Below are 14,957 nucleotides of genomic sequence, written 5' to 3' on the forward strand. Positions count from 1 at the left end.
GTGGCATGGGCATGAATAGCCCGTAAGTGGTACATGACAATGTAGAAAAGATGGCCTATACTTAGTGGTATATCATCTGGGGGGTATATTAACATGCATGTTTCCAGACATAAAGACTGAACCTTGAACTCAAAGCCCAGATTAAGAGCCGCGTCCGTTGTTAATTGTATTACTTGTGCAGACAAAAATAAGCAGTCTTGTAATCAGGTCATGAACAGGGCGCCAGTTCAGCTCCCAGGCAAGACATGATGTAAGACTACGTTAATTAGAATGACTTTCCTAATGTATGGAGTAAAGAGTGATGCAATATTTTGATTACGTCGGTCTGTATCATCCACCAGCCACGCATGTCAGCCATCCACCAGCCACGCATGTCAGCCATCCACCAGCCACGCATGTCAGCCATCCACCAGCCACGCATGTCAGACATCCACCAGCCACTCATGTCAGCCATCCACCAGCCACTTATGTCAGCCATCCACCAACCACTCATGTCAGCTATCCACCAGCCACGCATGTCAGCCATCCACCAGCCACTTACGTCAGCCATCCACCAGCCACTCATGTCAGCCATCTACCAGCCACCCGCCCTGACACCCAAGCCTGAGATCATCCACCAGCCCCTCATGTCAGCCATCCACCAGCCACTCATGTCAGCCATCCACCAGCCACTCATGTCAGCCATCTACCAGCCACCCGCCCTGACACCCAAGCCTGAGATCATCTACCATCCCCTCATGTCAGCCATCCACCAGCCACTCATGTCAGCCATCCACCAGCCACTCATGTCAGCCATCCACCAGCCCCTCATGTCAGCCATCCACCAGCCACTCATGTCAGCCGCAGCCACCCGCCCCAACACGCAACAAGTCATAGTGTCTTTAATCATGCAGATAAGTCTACAATCCTAATGTACTTTCTTGTATGTATATATATATATATATATATATATATATATATATATATATATATATATATATATAATATATATATAAATAAATCAATTTAATTGACTATAAACCCGCGCTCGTCCGCTAGGCTAAGGCGAGGCAGGTTACGCCCACCTTCTAGTAGGGTCTAAGACCTGACAAAAAGTATGCACACACTGCGTCATCGCTTATCTTTTAAAACACACCTAATCTAACCTAATCTAACCTAACCTAGCCCAAGCTTACCCAACTTAATCTATCGTAGCATAATCTACCCAAAGGTAAAGAAAATAAATAGATTGTTTTGTTTTATATATGGTGTGGACCAGATGTGTGACGTCACTATGATGTCATAGTGGCCGTGTTGATACAGGTTTTAGATCCTATGATGGAGCTTAACATCCCATTTTCTATGTTAAAGTTTTTTCTTTCTGATACAAATATGGAAATCATCTCCTGCACTTTCGGACGTTATATAATGCAATTATCTCAATAAACACACTTGAATTTGAACTTGAATGATTGAAATACGATATTTTGACTTGGTTTCGGAAGTTTGGTAAGAAACATTTATATTGTCAACTATATTTATAGTCTTTAAATATAAAAATGTCTGGAGTCATCTTCTGAACCCGGTCAATAAATATATATATTCATTTTTTGCTGCTATTTGAGGATGCTGAACGTGTTTCTATATATGGAGGTATGTGTTCCTTCACATTATAAGTGACGCTGCTTACTAATCTAATTGTGTCCAGTTTTTTTTTAGTGGTTGGGAAAATGTGTCAAAAATTTATAAAACGGTTGGATATTTTTTTTAGTAAAATTTGTGCGTGTATATTAGGTCAAGTATTTTTACTTAATGGCCACTAACACACTATACTAGCCTCGACAAGGACAGGAAGCCGGTGGCTTGTCAAAGGTCTCTCCATTTGCCCTGTTGATTTTTCAAGCTGGATTGTAAAATTTAAGTTTTGGTATTTACGGCTTCGGCGGGTAGGCGGTTTCATGGGTGGGTGAAAAACTTCCAACTTGTGGGTGAAAAAGCATCTCCTGTTTTCAGTCCTACATTGTAGTTTGTTGAGTTTGAAACCGTCGTTTCTTGTATTACATATGACTTTTTGAAGAAATTGTCCGGATCAGCATCCTCTAAATTGTTCAGTATTTTAAAAGTTTCACTGAGATCTGCTCTGTCATGTCTGTGGTCCTCAGTCGTTCCTGATACAAGAGATGACTTAGCTCTGGAATGATTTTTATTGCCCGGTATTGCACTTTCTCTAAAGCAGAAAGCCTCCACATTTCTTCCACATGTGTAGTAACTTTTGTTTATTATGTTCCATTGATTCCACCTATAGGAATGTATTTACTCAATGATAATGATGGCGTGACAGAGTCGGGGTATATGATGCACGTCTATAATGCTTTTGAGGAATGAATTATCAGGAGAAAGCGCCAAGTCATGACGACTATATAGCACTGGGAAGGGGTCAGGATAAGGATTTGGGATGGGAAGGGGGAAAGGAATGGTGCCCAACCACTTGTGGACGGTCTGGGATTGGTTTTGAGACAAAAAAATATGTTTTCACTAATTAAATCATCACTTTATGCTTATTTAAAAGGTTTCTCTCGCCCAACCACTTGGGCTGAACGGTAGAGCGACGGTCTCGCTTCATACAGGTCAGCGTTCAATCCCCCAACCATACACAAGTGATTGGGCACCATTCTTTTCCCCCGTCCCATCCCAAATCCTTATCCTAACCCAGTGCTAGATTCATGGACTCATATGAATATCATTAATAACTCGAGCGAAGCAGGCAAAAAATATATTTACACTAAATTATCACTTTATGCTTGTTTTAAAAAAAGTTTTTTCTCGCCTAACCTTTACACAGTCTGCTTCGCGCTTTCTCCCGAACATTCCCTTCTCAATCTTGCCTTATCAAATTAAATTCCTCTCGTCCCCCCCATTAAAAAAATAATGGGATCTTGGAGTAATAAAAATAAAATGGGGACTGGGGCGTCGCCTTTGAGTCAAGTGACTGGGAAAGCGACGACTCCCAATAGCCTCAGTGTTGTTGTGACCACGGGAGGGTGAGGGTGTGTGCGGGCGCGTCTCCTACCTCATGTGTGTGCCTCCTGGTTAATTGGCCTTCCCAATCCCCTACACCCGCTCTAGGCCATTAGCTGGCCCTCCCAAAATGGCCGGAACAGGTACGTCCGTCATTGCTATAGCCGTTTATTCCGGCCCGGGGGAAGTTAGTGGGTTATATATGTATATATATGAAACTGGTGATCGTACACAGCTGTGTTAGCAATGGTCGTGAACAGCTGTTGAGAGTCGAGCCTGGCGCACATCTGGCCCAGCAATGACCCTAAACAGGTGTTAGTGTCAAGCCTGGCACACATCTGGCCCAGCAGTGGCCCTAAACAGGTGTTAGTGCCAAGCCTGGCACACATCTGGCCCTTAACAGGTGTCAGTGCCAAGCCTGGCACACATCTGGCCCAGCAGTGGCCCTAAACAGGTGTCAGTGTCAAGCCTGGCACACATCTGGCCCAGCAGTGGCCCTAAACAGGTGTTAGTGCCAAGCCTGGCACACATCTGGCCCTTAACAGGTGTCAGTGCCAAGCCTGGCACACATCTGGCCCAGCAGTGGCCCTAAACAGGTGTCAGTGCCAAGCCTGGCCTCCACACAGCTGACCCAGCATTAAATATCTCGTATAATTGCTACACCATGGCACCCAACAAACAAGCTAATTAAACCCAGACATATTTGCCTGAATTTACCCCCCGAGGGCCACTCTAGTGGCCTCGACGAGGACAGGAAGGCGGCGGCTTGTCAGTGGTCCCTCCATATTTCCTATGCATTGGCCTTTAATCCTGAGCAAAATTTTAAGACTTGGCAACATGGGATTATTTACCATAAAAAAGTAAACAAAAAAGTAATATATGCGACAGCTGCTAACGCTGATGTTAAGACCTTATAAGGTGATGAACTTTATTCACTGTCTCGGGGGACAGGAAGCCAGCTTGTGTTCATACACGTTTTGGCTTTTATCGAGGCTGTAGGTTAATATTATTTTGCACGATAAAAGGCATCGTATGGGGGTCCACTACCACCCACGGGATGGGTATGGGGTCCATTACTGCCCACGGGATGGGTATGGGGTCCATTACTGCCCACGGGATGGGTATGGGGTCCATTACTGCCCACGGGATGGGTATGGGGTCCATTACTGCCCACGGGATGAGTATGGGGGTCCATTGCTGCCCACGGGATGGGTATGTGGGTCCATTACTGCCCACGGGATGGGTATGGGGTGCACTACCGCCCACGGGATGGGTATGTGGGTTCACTACCGCCCACGGGATGGGTATGTGGGTCCATTACTGACCACGGGATGGGTATGGGGGTTTACTACCGCCCACGGGATGGGTATGTGGGTCCATTACTGACCACGGGATGGGTATGGGGGTTCACTACCGCCCACGGGATGGGTATGGGGGTTCACTACCGCCCACGGGATGGGTATGGGGGTTCACTACCGCCCACGGGATGGGTATGGGGGTTCATTACTGACCACGGGATGGGTATGTGGGTCCATTACTGACCACGGGATGGGTATGTGGGTCCATTACTGACCACGGGATGGGTATGGGGGTTCATTACTGACCACGGGATGGATATGGGGGTTCACTACCGCCCACGGGATGGGTATGGGGGTTCATTACTGACCACGGGATGGGTATGTGGGTCCATTACTGACCACGGGATGGGTATGGGGGTTCATTACTGACCACGGGATGGGTATGGGGGTTCACTACCGCCCACGGGATGGGTATGGGGGTTCATTACTGACCACGGGATGGGTATGTGGGTCCATTACTGACCACGGGATGGGTATGGGGGTTCATTACTGACCACGGGATGGGTATGGGGGTTCACTACCGCCCACGGGATGGGTATGGGGGTTCATTACTGACCACGGGATGGGTATGGGGGTTCATTACTGACCACGGGATGGGTATGTGGGTCCATTACTGACCACGGGATGGGTATGGGGGTTCATTACTGACCACGGGATGGGTATGGGGGTTCACTACGGCCCACGGGATGGGTATGTGGGTCCATTACTGACCATGGGTATGGGGGTTCACTACCGCCCACGGGATGGGTATGGGGGTTCACTACCGCCCACGGGATTTGTATGGGGTCCACTACCCTCATCACCTCATCTACCAAGATGAGGTGATGGGGGGTGTCCTTAGAGGTAGTGATATCCTACAGGATAACGTGAAACTTTATAGCCTATGGTCCAAATATGGCGAATATAGCTTGTGGTTCAAATATGGCGACTATAGCCTGTGGTCCAAATATAGCGAATATAGTCTATGGTCAAAATATGGCGAATAGGGGTTCTCATCCTAGTTTCCTTGTAGTTTGTTTAGGCTGAGTTATGATAGTTGTTTCCCAGGTCGCCTTGTATGGCCAGGAGTGGATAATGGCAACTTCTGCCCTGTCATAGTTATCTTCTCCTAAAATTGTTTTTGAATTTGATCTTGATTTTGTATTGCTACTTTAGTAGGGTGATTGTGAGCGAGTGCCCAACATGCTCTCACTCTCTCTCCAGCCTGGCCTCCTAAGGTGTCTCAAAGTCAAGAAAACAGTCAATTTTAAAGTGGTTTCTCCTAACTTACCAGAGGCCCCAAAACAGAAAACGGGTCAGTACGCCCCAATCGATTTAATACATACGGTATTGCTATACTGTATAGTATATATAGATTCATATTTTACAGTTTCATTTTTTACTTTGAGATAATGTAAATTTTTCACGCAATGATGCAAAAATTTTACGGAAAAAGGCAGTACGTGAAGAAGGGAGTCTTAACTGCATTCAATTGGGCTGGGGAGGGTTAGGGGGGCTGGGGCAGGGATTGGGGGGGTTGCAAACATGTATAGAGTTACTGTTGCTAACATAAGCCAGATCTCCTGTGGGGATATCCAGGTTCACTTCTATCAAAAAGCTTTTAATTAATCTAGTAATCCCGCATTCACGGGTGAACGTGTCGCTATTCTGTTTTATGCTCAGATCATCTGATGCAAGTTGAGTGCTGCTGGCGAAGAGTTTCAGGCACGGGTGGTGGGCTGGCTCCAGGAGGGTCAGGTGTCTGGCTCCAGGAGGGCCAGGTGTCTGGCTCCAGGAGGGTCAGGTGTCTGGCTCCAGGAGGGCCAGGTGTCTGGCTCCAGGAGGGCCAGGTGTCTGGCTCCAGGAGGGCCAGCTGTCTGGCTCCAGGAGGGCCAGCTGTCTGGCTCCAGGGAAGAGGCCCCCAGCTGTCTGGCTCCAGCGTACCAAATGACTGGAGCAAGAGTTAGGTTGGTCAGAGTTCCTTGTTTGAGAAAGTTGTTAGTGTGCGTGTAAAATGACTGTGCCATTTTTCATGTCTGGGACATTTTATATTTATTTTCTACCACAGACGTGGCATACTTACACAATTGTAAACAACGGCCATATTTTCTTGTCCCACATAAACAGGGTTAGAGATCTGCTCTATCTGTAGTCCAGTAGATTATAGATTCTTCAAGTGGTTTTATTGGGATATTAAATATCTGTGATAAAGTAGCTTAGGCTACTTCTACTCTTATGGGTTAAAGAGTAGCTTAGGTTACCGTTCTTTTATTGGTTAAAGAATAGCTTAGGTTACCGTTCTTTTATGCGTTAAAGAATAGCTTAGGCTACCGTTCTTTTATGGGTTAAAGAATAGCTTAGGTTACCGTTCTTTTATGCGTTAAAGAATAGCTTAGGCTACCGTTCTTTTATGGGTTAAAGAATAGCTTAGGCTACCGTTCTTTTATGGGTTAAAGAATAGCTTAGGCTACCGTTCTTTTATGGGTTAAAGAATAGCTTACGCTACCGTTCTTTTATGGGTTAAAGAATAGCTTAGGCTACCGTTCTTTTATGGGTTAAAGAATAGCTTAGGCTACCGTTCTTTTATGGGTTAAAGAATAGCTTAGGCTACCGTTCTTTTATGGGTTAAAGAATAGCTTAGGCTACCGTTCTTTTATGGGTTAAAGAATAGCTTAGGCTACCGTTCTTTTATGGGTTAAAGAATAGCTTACGCTACCGTTCTTTTATGGGTTAAAGAATAGCTTAGGCTACCGTTCTTTTATGGGTTAAAGAATAGCTTACGCTACCGTTCTTTTATGGGTTAAAGAATAGCTTAGGCTACCGTTCTTTTATGGGTTAAAGAATAGCTTAGGCTACCGTTCTTTTATGGGTTAAAGAATAGCTTAGGCTACCGTTCTTTTATGGGTTAAAGAATAGCTTAGGCTACCGTTCTTTTATGGGTTAAAGAATAGCTTAGGCTACCGTTCTTTTATGGGTTAAAGAATAGCTTAGGCTACCGTTCTTTTATGGGTTAAAGAATAGCTTAGGCTACCGTTCTTTTATGGGTTAAAGAATAGCTTAGGCTACCGTTCTTTTATGGGTTAAAGAATAGCTTAGGCTACCGTTCTTTTATGGGTTAAAGAATAGCTTAGGCTACTTAAACTCAGCTCTGAGTTACAGGTTACTCTCCAGAGCATGTGTGGAACACAGAAATCACAATAGCGTGATGCATCAAATGAACAAATCCACAAGGGCCGTGACGAGGCTTCACATATAACGTCTCTCTCGGACTAAGGTTCGAACCCTCGTCACGGCCCTTGTGGATTTGTTCATGTGTGTGTATTCTGGCCCAGGGCAGTGAGTCGTCCCTGGAGGCAGTGTCGGAAGTAGCAGCAGGAATCCCGGGGCTTGAGAAAGGTGCCCTTGTGGGCGGGAAGTTCTGCGAGGGGTCAGGTTAGCGTTGAACGCTAATTTCTTGTTTTGACGACGGCTTGACAAACACATTGACTCGTTATGTTAACCGACCAACACAATACTGATATGCGCCAACGGGATTGCCGACTCTCGCAAATCTGCCCAACGGTATTGCCAACAGTAGCAAATCTGAGCAACGGTTACGCCAAGACACACATCTACATAATAGTTACACACACACACATTTTTGATAGGGGCACCATATGTTGTGTGTGTGTAATTACTTAAGTGTAGTTACAGGATGAGAGCTACGCTCGGGGTGTCCCGTCTTCCCAGTACTCTTTGTCATATAACGCTTTGAAACTACTGACGGTGGAGGCCAAGACCGTCAGTAGTTTCAAAGCGTTATATGACAAAGAGTGCTGGGAAGACGGGACACCACGAGCGTAGCTCTCATCCTGTAACTACACTTAGGTGATTACACTTGGGGTCATTGCAGCAGTTAAGCTAACACATATCCATAGTGGATAGAGGTACGGTCTTCTTTTTCCAGGTCAGAATACCAAAATGTTCCTTGAGCTATTATTTTAGCTGGAAATTGTCATCACAGATTACCATAACTGGGCACCCTGTGTCCAGTTGTTCACCCTGTGTGTGTGTGTGTGTGTGTGTGTGTGTGTGTGTGTGTGTGTGTGTGTGTGTGTGTGTGTGTGTGTGTGTGTGTGTGTGTGTGTGTGTGTGTGGAGAGGAACGCGAGTGTATTGCCTTAGTAAGTTGAGGTGTGTTGTGTGAGCGTGTGATATCGTCGGATACATAAGATATCAGCTCATTTATTGCTCTGGTTCCTGGTAAGAACACGACACGGCTTCTAAGTCTAGTGGAGTGTACTCGCCTAGTTATGCTTGCGGGGGTTGAGCTCTGGCTCTTTGGTCCCGCCTCTCAACTGTCAATCAACTGGTGTACAGGTTCCTGAGCCTATTGGGCTCTATCATATCTACACTTGAAACTGTGTATGGAGTCAGCCTCCACCACATCACCCCCTAATGCATTCCATCTGTTAACTACCTTGACAGAAAAAAATCTTTCTGTCTCTGTGGCTCATCTGGGTACTAAGTTTCCACCTGTGTCTCCTTGTTCGTGTCCCACCCGTGCTGAAGAATTTGTCATTGTTCACCCTGTCAATTCCCCTGAGAATTTTGTAGGTGGTTATCATGTCTCCCCTTACTCTTCTGTTTTCCAGGAGGGTGAGGCTTAGCTCCCTTAGCTTTTCCTCATAGCTCATACCTCTCAAATCTGGGACTAGTCCAGTGGCATACCTTTGAATCTTCTCTCTATCTTGTGTTTAACTAGGTATGGACTCTAGGGGAAAGGCAATTATCAGGGGAAAGCACCAAGTCATTAGGACTACATAGCACTGGGAAGGGTTCAGGATAAGGATTATGGGAGGGACGGAATGGTGCCCAACCACTTATGGACAGTCGGGGATTGAACGCCGACCTGCATGAAGCGAGACTGTCGCTCTACCGTCCACCCCAAGTGGTCGGGGTGTGGTGGGTGTGGGTGTGGTGGGGCGGAGCCGGCGTGACTGGAGGTGGACTTAAGTTCGAGATCCTGGTTCTTGGCTAATGGAGAGGGGGGAGGAGGGGGGGGATAAGAGGACTGGCGCTTAACTCACGTGGAGACAAGGAGGAAAGTAAGTGCTTGCCTGACTGTGCTTGCCTGACTGTACTTGCCTGGCTGTGCTTGCCTGACTGTGCTTGCCTGACTGTGCTTGCCTGACTGTGCTTGCCTGACTGTGCTTGCCTGACTGTACTTGCCTGACTGTGCTTGCCTGACTGTACTTGCCTGGCTGTGCTTGCCTGGCTGTGCTTGCCTGGCTGTGCTTGCCTGGCTGTGCTTGCCTGGCTGTGCTTGCCTGACTGTGCTTGCCTGGCTGTGCTTGCCTGACTGTGCTTGCCTGACTGTGCTTGCCTGACTGTGCTTGCCTGGCTGTGCTTGCCTGACTGTGCTTGCCTGACTGTACTTGCCTGGCTGTGCTTGCCTGACTGTACTTGCCTGGCTGTGCTTGCTTGGCTGTGCTTGCCTGGCTGTGCTTGCCTGGCTGTGCTTGCCTGACTGTGCTTGCCTGACTGTGCTTGCCTGGCTGTGCTTGCCTGACTGTGCTTGCCTGGCTGTGCTTGCCTGGCTGTGCTTGCCTGACTGTGCTTGCTTGGCTGTGCTTGCCTGGCTGTGCTTGCCGGGCTGTGCTTGCCTGGCTGTGCTTGCTTGGCTGTGCTTGCCTGACTGTGCTTGCCTGACTGTGCTTGCCTGACTGTGCTTGCTTGGCTGTGCTTCCCTGACTGTGCTTGCCTGACTGTGCTTGCCGGGCTGTGCTTGCCTGGCTGTGCTTGCTTGGCTGTGCTTGCCTGGCTGTGCTTGCTTGGCTGTGCTTGCCTGGCTGTGCTTGCTTGGCTGTGCTTGTTTGGCTGTGCTTGCTTGGCTGTGCTTGCCTGACTGTGCTTGCCTGACTGTGCTTGCCGGGCTGTGCTTGCCTGACTGTGCTTGCCTGACTGTGCTTGCCGGGCTGTGCTTGCCGGGCTGTGCTTGCCGGGCTGTGCTTGCCGGGCTGTGCTTGCCGGGCTGTGCTTGCCGGGCTGTGCTTGCCGGGCTGTGCTTGCCGGGCTGTGCTTGCCTGACTGTGCTTGCCGGGCTGTGCTTGCCGGGCTGTGCTTGCCTGACTGTGCTTGCCGGGCTGTGCTTGCCTATGCGGGACTGTGAGAGCTCTTTATACTCCACTTGTGGCATATAAATTCAAATTTCCTCTTTGAATTCTTCGTCCAATCTGCCCTCTTTTGAGTTCCGGAAGGAGGTGGCTTCCACAACTGCATCTTTCAGCGCACTCCACGTTCTGATCACCATGGAGGGTGGAGGGTGGGTGAGTGGAGTGTTGTGTGGAGGAGGAGAGAGATCTATCTCCCGTGTAGGTGTTGTAGGCTGGAGGCGATGCTGGAAGACAGAATGACAGGTTTGGTGAGGTGGGAAGGAGGTCGGTTCAATCGTTCCATTTTTGTCCCGAAGGGCAAGTGTATTGGGCAGCGTCACTCATCCTGTGAGTGGACACACCGTCATAGTGACAGTATTGGGCAGCGCCACTCATCCTGTGAGTGGACACACCGCCATAGTGACAGTATTGGGTAGCGCTGCTCATCCTGTGAGTGGACACACCGCCATAGTGACAGTATTGGGCAGCGCCACTCATCCTGTGAGTGGACACACCTCCATAGTGACAGTATTGGGCAGCGTCACTCATCCTGTGAGTGGACACACCGCCATAGTGACAGTATTGGGCAGCGCCACTCATCCTGTGAGTGGACACACCACCATAGTGACAGTATTGGGCAGCGTCACTCATCCTGTGGGTGGACACACCGCCATAGTGACAGTATTGGGCAGCGCCACTCATCCTGTGAGTGGACACACCACCATAGTGACAGTATTGGGCAGCGCCACTCATCCTGTGAGTGGACACAACGCCATAGTGACAGTATTGGGCAGCGTCACTCATCCTGTGAGTGGACACACCGCCATAGTGACAGTATTGGGCAGCGCCACTCATCCTGTGAGTGGACACACCACCACTGCAGCACCCATCCACTGGGAGAAATCCCTGCTATGTTGTTAACTCAGTCACTTGTACACAGACCCAGATGTCGCTGGCTTAACTGGCTCAAGTGAAGAGATTGCCAAAACTGGGTTTTATATTCTAGGTTCCACTGAAACTGCATTGTACCCGCGTACTGATTCACTGGCTTGTTCTTCTATGTTTCCTCGGCTGCTCTATCCTAGTGCTGTAGTCTCGTGATGCCTCTGGTGTGTAAAAGAGTCTTGGGAGGGTTGAGTCTAATATGATCTCGTTAAACATCTTAAGCGGCCAGTACAACTTGCTCCTTCCTCTCCATAGATAAGAGGGAATTCACAAGAACTTTATTATCCTTCCCTGATTGGTTAGTATATTCAGTTTTCTTTATTTCAGAGACTGTCCCTCTGTTTTCTGTTTGGCTTTGTCTAAGGCTTTGTAATGTTTCTCTTGAGTTGGTGTAGATCACTGTTCCATTTGTGTTTCGTTCTAAGCATCTTAATACAATGACAGGGAACTTTTATTTGCGTTAAGGATGCCTGCTTGTCAATGTTTTTTCCATCTTTTTGGTAAGCATTATTCCTTGTTAGAGAGTAGCTGCTTCAGCCCTTCCATTAGTAGGATTAGCAGCTCCGTCAATGTTGATTTTTATCATTCGTTTCCTGCCCTTTTATAAATTTCTCAAGATTATGAACAAATCCACAAGGGCCGTGACGAGGATTCGAACCTACGTCCGAGAGCATCCCAGACACTGCTTTAATCGATTAAGGCAGTGTCTGGGAAGCTCCCGGACGTAGGTTCGAATCCTCGTCACGGCCCTTGTGGATTTGTTCATTTGATGCATCACGCTATTGTGATTTCTGTGTGTTCTCAAGATATGTCTCGTTTCTTGGGTTAACATGCTGGATTTCTTCGTTGTCAAATCATGCATCTTATGGTTCTTCCTCACAGGGAGGTGACACATCAACAGGCATGAGCTCGAATCCATGAGGTTCGAATCCTCGTCACGGCCCTTGTAGATTTGTTCATGAGGTCGTGTGTGTCTTCAAGCAGGTGGAGATCTTTGAGGAAGCAAGCTGAGCAATTTTGCCATTGTAATTTCCTTCTGTTTCCAGATGTAATGAGTGTAAAACAGTTTGGTTATTGACAGTCATTACAATGAGGGTCCCTAGCATGCTAAATAGCAAGCTTAGTACTCGGGTTATTGAGGGTCCCTAGCATGCTAAATAGCAAGCTTAGTACTCGGGTTATTGAGGGTCCCTAGCATGCTAAATAGCAAGCTTAGTACTCGGGTTATTGAGGGTCCCTAGCATGCTAAATAGCAAGCTTAGTACTCGGGTTATTGAGGGTCCCTAGCATGCTAAATAGCAAGCTTAGTACTCGGGTTATTGAGGGTCCCTAGCATGCTAAATAGCAAGCTTAGTACTCGGGTTATTGAGGGTCCCTAGCATGCTAAATAGCAAGCTTAGTACTCGGGTTATTGAGGGTCCCTAGCATGCTAAATAGCAAGCTTAGTACTCGGGTTATTGAGGGTCCCTAGCATGCTAAATAGCAAGCTTAGTACTCGGGTTATTGATCAAGCTTTTAATACTGGAAAGTCTTGGTTCTTGTCGCAGTTTCTATAGTTGAAATTGAAATAAGTTTACTGAGGTAAAATACACACAAAGGGATGAGGTAGCTCAAGCTATTCTCACCCCGTTCAGTACATCGTGTTAATACATACATAGACACGCATCACAAACAATAAACATATTACCAAACATTCTGAGAGATAAACATATACATTTCCTTTTCTATAGCGGTTCCAGCCTTTTACTATAAAGCTGATTGTAATGGCTTCCTTATGTATGCTTTCGAAGTTTGAGGAGTTCGCTCATAAGACTGGTGCGGCATAGTCTATGATAGAGCGTAGTTATCATGTGTTTATACATTTAGGTACGGCAGTTAAACCCCCAAGTGGGCATTCTAAGATAGATCTTAGGGCTCTTGAGACACCTCTTGTGTCTCAAGAGTGGAGGAATCTCCTCGTAAGTGTCCTTGCTACAGCAGACGGTACAGCTGTACCCCAGAGTACCAGGTACCAATGAGTACCAATGAGTACCATTGGTGGTCAACCCATTCAAGAACTTCCCAATTTGCAGGTTTGTTTCATCTCCTGTGATAGGGAGTAGTTATGGGGGCTTCTAGAGATGTAGTTCCTCAATATGTAGTCATTCCCAGTGTAATGAATGACTACATAGAGGTCGCTGGCACTTAGAGTGCCTCTCTTTATCTTCTCTTCGTGGGCTTCATTTTTGGGTTAGCAGCAAGTTGTTTACTAGTTGTGTTTTGCGGGGGTTGAGCTTTGCTCTTTCGGCCCGCCTCTCAACTGTCAATCAACTGTTTACTCTGTTTTTTTTTCCCACACCACACACACCCCAGGAAGCAGCCCGTGACAGCTGACTAACTCCCAGGTACCTATTTACTGCTAGGTAACAGGGGGCACTTAGGGTGAAAGAAACTTTGCCCATTTGTTTCTGCCTCGTGCGGGAATCGAACCCCCGCCACAGAATTACGAGACCTGCGTGCTATCCACCAGGCTACGAGGCCCGACGAAGTGTTGTGTTGATGGTGGGTCCTCGACGCTACCTCTGGATGGCTAATATGCAGCTGTATGAATCACTCGTGTGTGGAGTCCTTCATTGCCCAGTCTATTTCCCTGGGATTGAAATCTCCAGGTATTGGAATCTTGGCGCACGATTCCCTTGTCATTGTTGTTGTTTTAGATTCACTTTCCTGGAACAAAAGTTGCAAGTAGCACAGGCTATGGTGAGCCCGTAGTGGACTTATCTGGCACGGGAGCGGGGCAAGTAGCACAGGCTATGGTGAGCCCGTAGTGGACTTACCTGGCACAGGAGCGGGGCAAGTAGCACGGGCTATGGTGAGCCCGTAGTGGACTTATCTGGCACGGGAGCGGGGCAAGTAGCACAGGCTATGGTGAGCCCGTAGTGGACTTACCTGGCACAGGAGCGGGGCAAGTAGCACGGGCTATGGTGCGCCCGTAGTGGACTTACCTGGCACAGGAGCGGGGCAAGTAGCACAGGCTATGGTGAGCCCGTAGTGGACTTACCTGGCACAGGAGCGGGGCAAGTAGCACAGGCTATGGTGAGCCCGTAGTGGACTTACCTGGCACAGGAGCGGGGCAAGTAGCACAGGCTATGGTGAGCCCGTAGTGGACTTACCTGGCACAGGAGCGGGGCAAGTAGCACAGGCTATGGTGAGCCCGTAGTGGACTTACCTGGCACAGGAGCGGGGCAAGTAGCACGGGCTATGGTGAGCCCATAGTGGACTTACCTGGCACAGTAGCGGGGCAAGTAGCACGGGCTATGGTGAGCCCATAGTGGACTTACCTGGCACAGTAGCGGGGCAAGTAGCACGGGCTATGGTGAGCCCGTAGTGGACTTACCTGGCACCTTCACCCCCAATTCTTGTCGTGTGTATGTGAGAAGTAATGAAACACCCCCTCCCCCCCTCCACATTCATCAATCACTCCCCTCACGTAAATATTCTTGTTCAGTTCGTATTATATTATCTCTTGTAGCTAAGGCTATTAATACTCCATACACAAGCGTGGC

At 47.9% G+C, this 14,957-nt stretch overlaps 2 protein-coding genes across 2 annotated transcripts in view; both read left to right on the plus strand.

The window, feature by feature from the left end:
- The first annotated feature begins 347 nt into the window (after window positions 1–347).
- On the plus strand, window positions 348–911 carry LOC138354129 (probable G-protein coupled receptor 152). The gene has a single exon (XM_069308002.1). The coding sequence runs from the start codon at window positions 348–350 to the stop codon at window positions 909–911; it is 564 nt and encodes a 187-aa protein (XP_069164103.1).
- Window positions 912–2,984: 2,073 nt separating this feature from the next.
- The window catches only part of LOC123774379 (CD151 antigen), a 40,096-nt gene continuing 28,123 nt past the window's right edge, over window positions 2,985–14,957 (plus strand). Inside the window, exon 1 of the mRNA XM_045768591.2 lies at window positions 2,985–3,140. Coding sequence (XP_045624547.1) covers window positions 3,128–3,140 — 13 coding nt within the window. The 5' untranslated portion in view covers window positions 2,985–3,127. The remainder of the gene's footprint in view (window positions 3,141–14,957) is intronic.

The sequence above is a fragment of the Procambarus clarkii genome, chromosome 61 (genome assembly GCF_040958095.1).
Source record: "Procambarus clarkii isolate CNS0578487 chromosome 61, FALCON_Pclarkii_2.0, whole genome shotgun sequence".
Classification (NCBI taxonomy): Eukaryota; Metazoa; Arthropoda; class Malacostraca; order Decapoda; family Cambaridae; genus Procambarus; species Procambarus clarkii.

Bases quoted from the DNA above. Each gene is read 5' to 3' on its own strand.
- LOC138354129 (XM_069308002.1), top strand. From the start codon at position 348: ATGTCAGCCATCCACCAGCCACGCATGTCAGCCATCCACCAGCCACGC.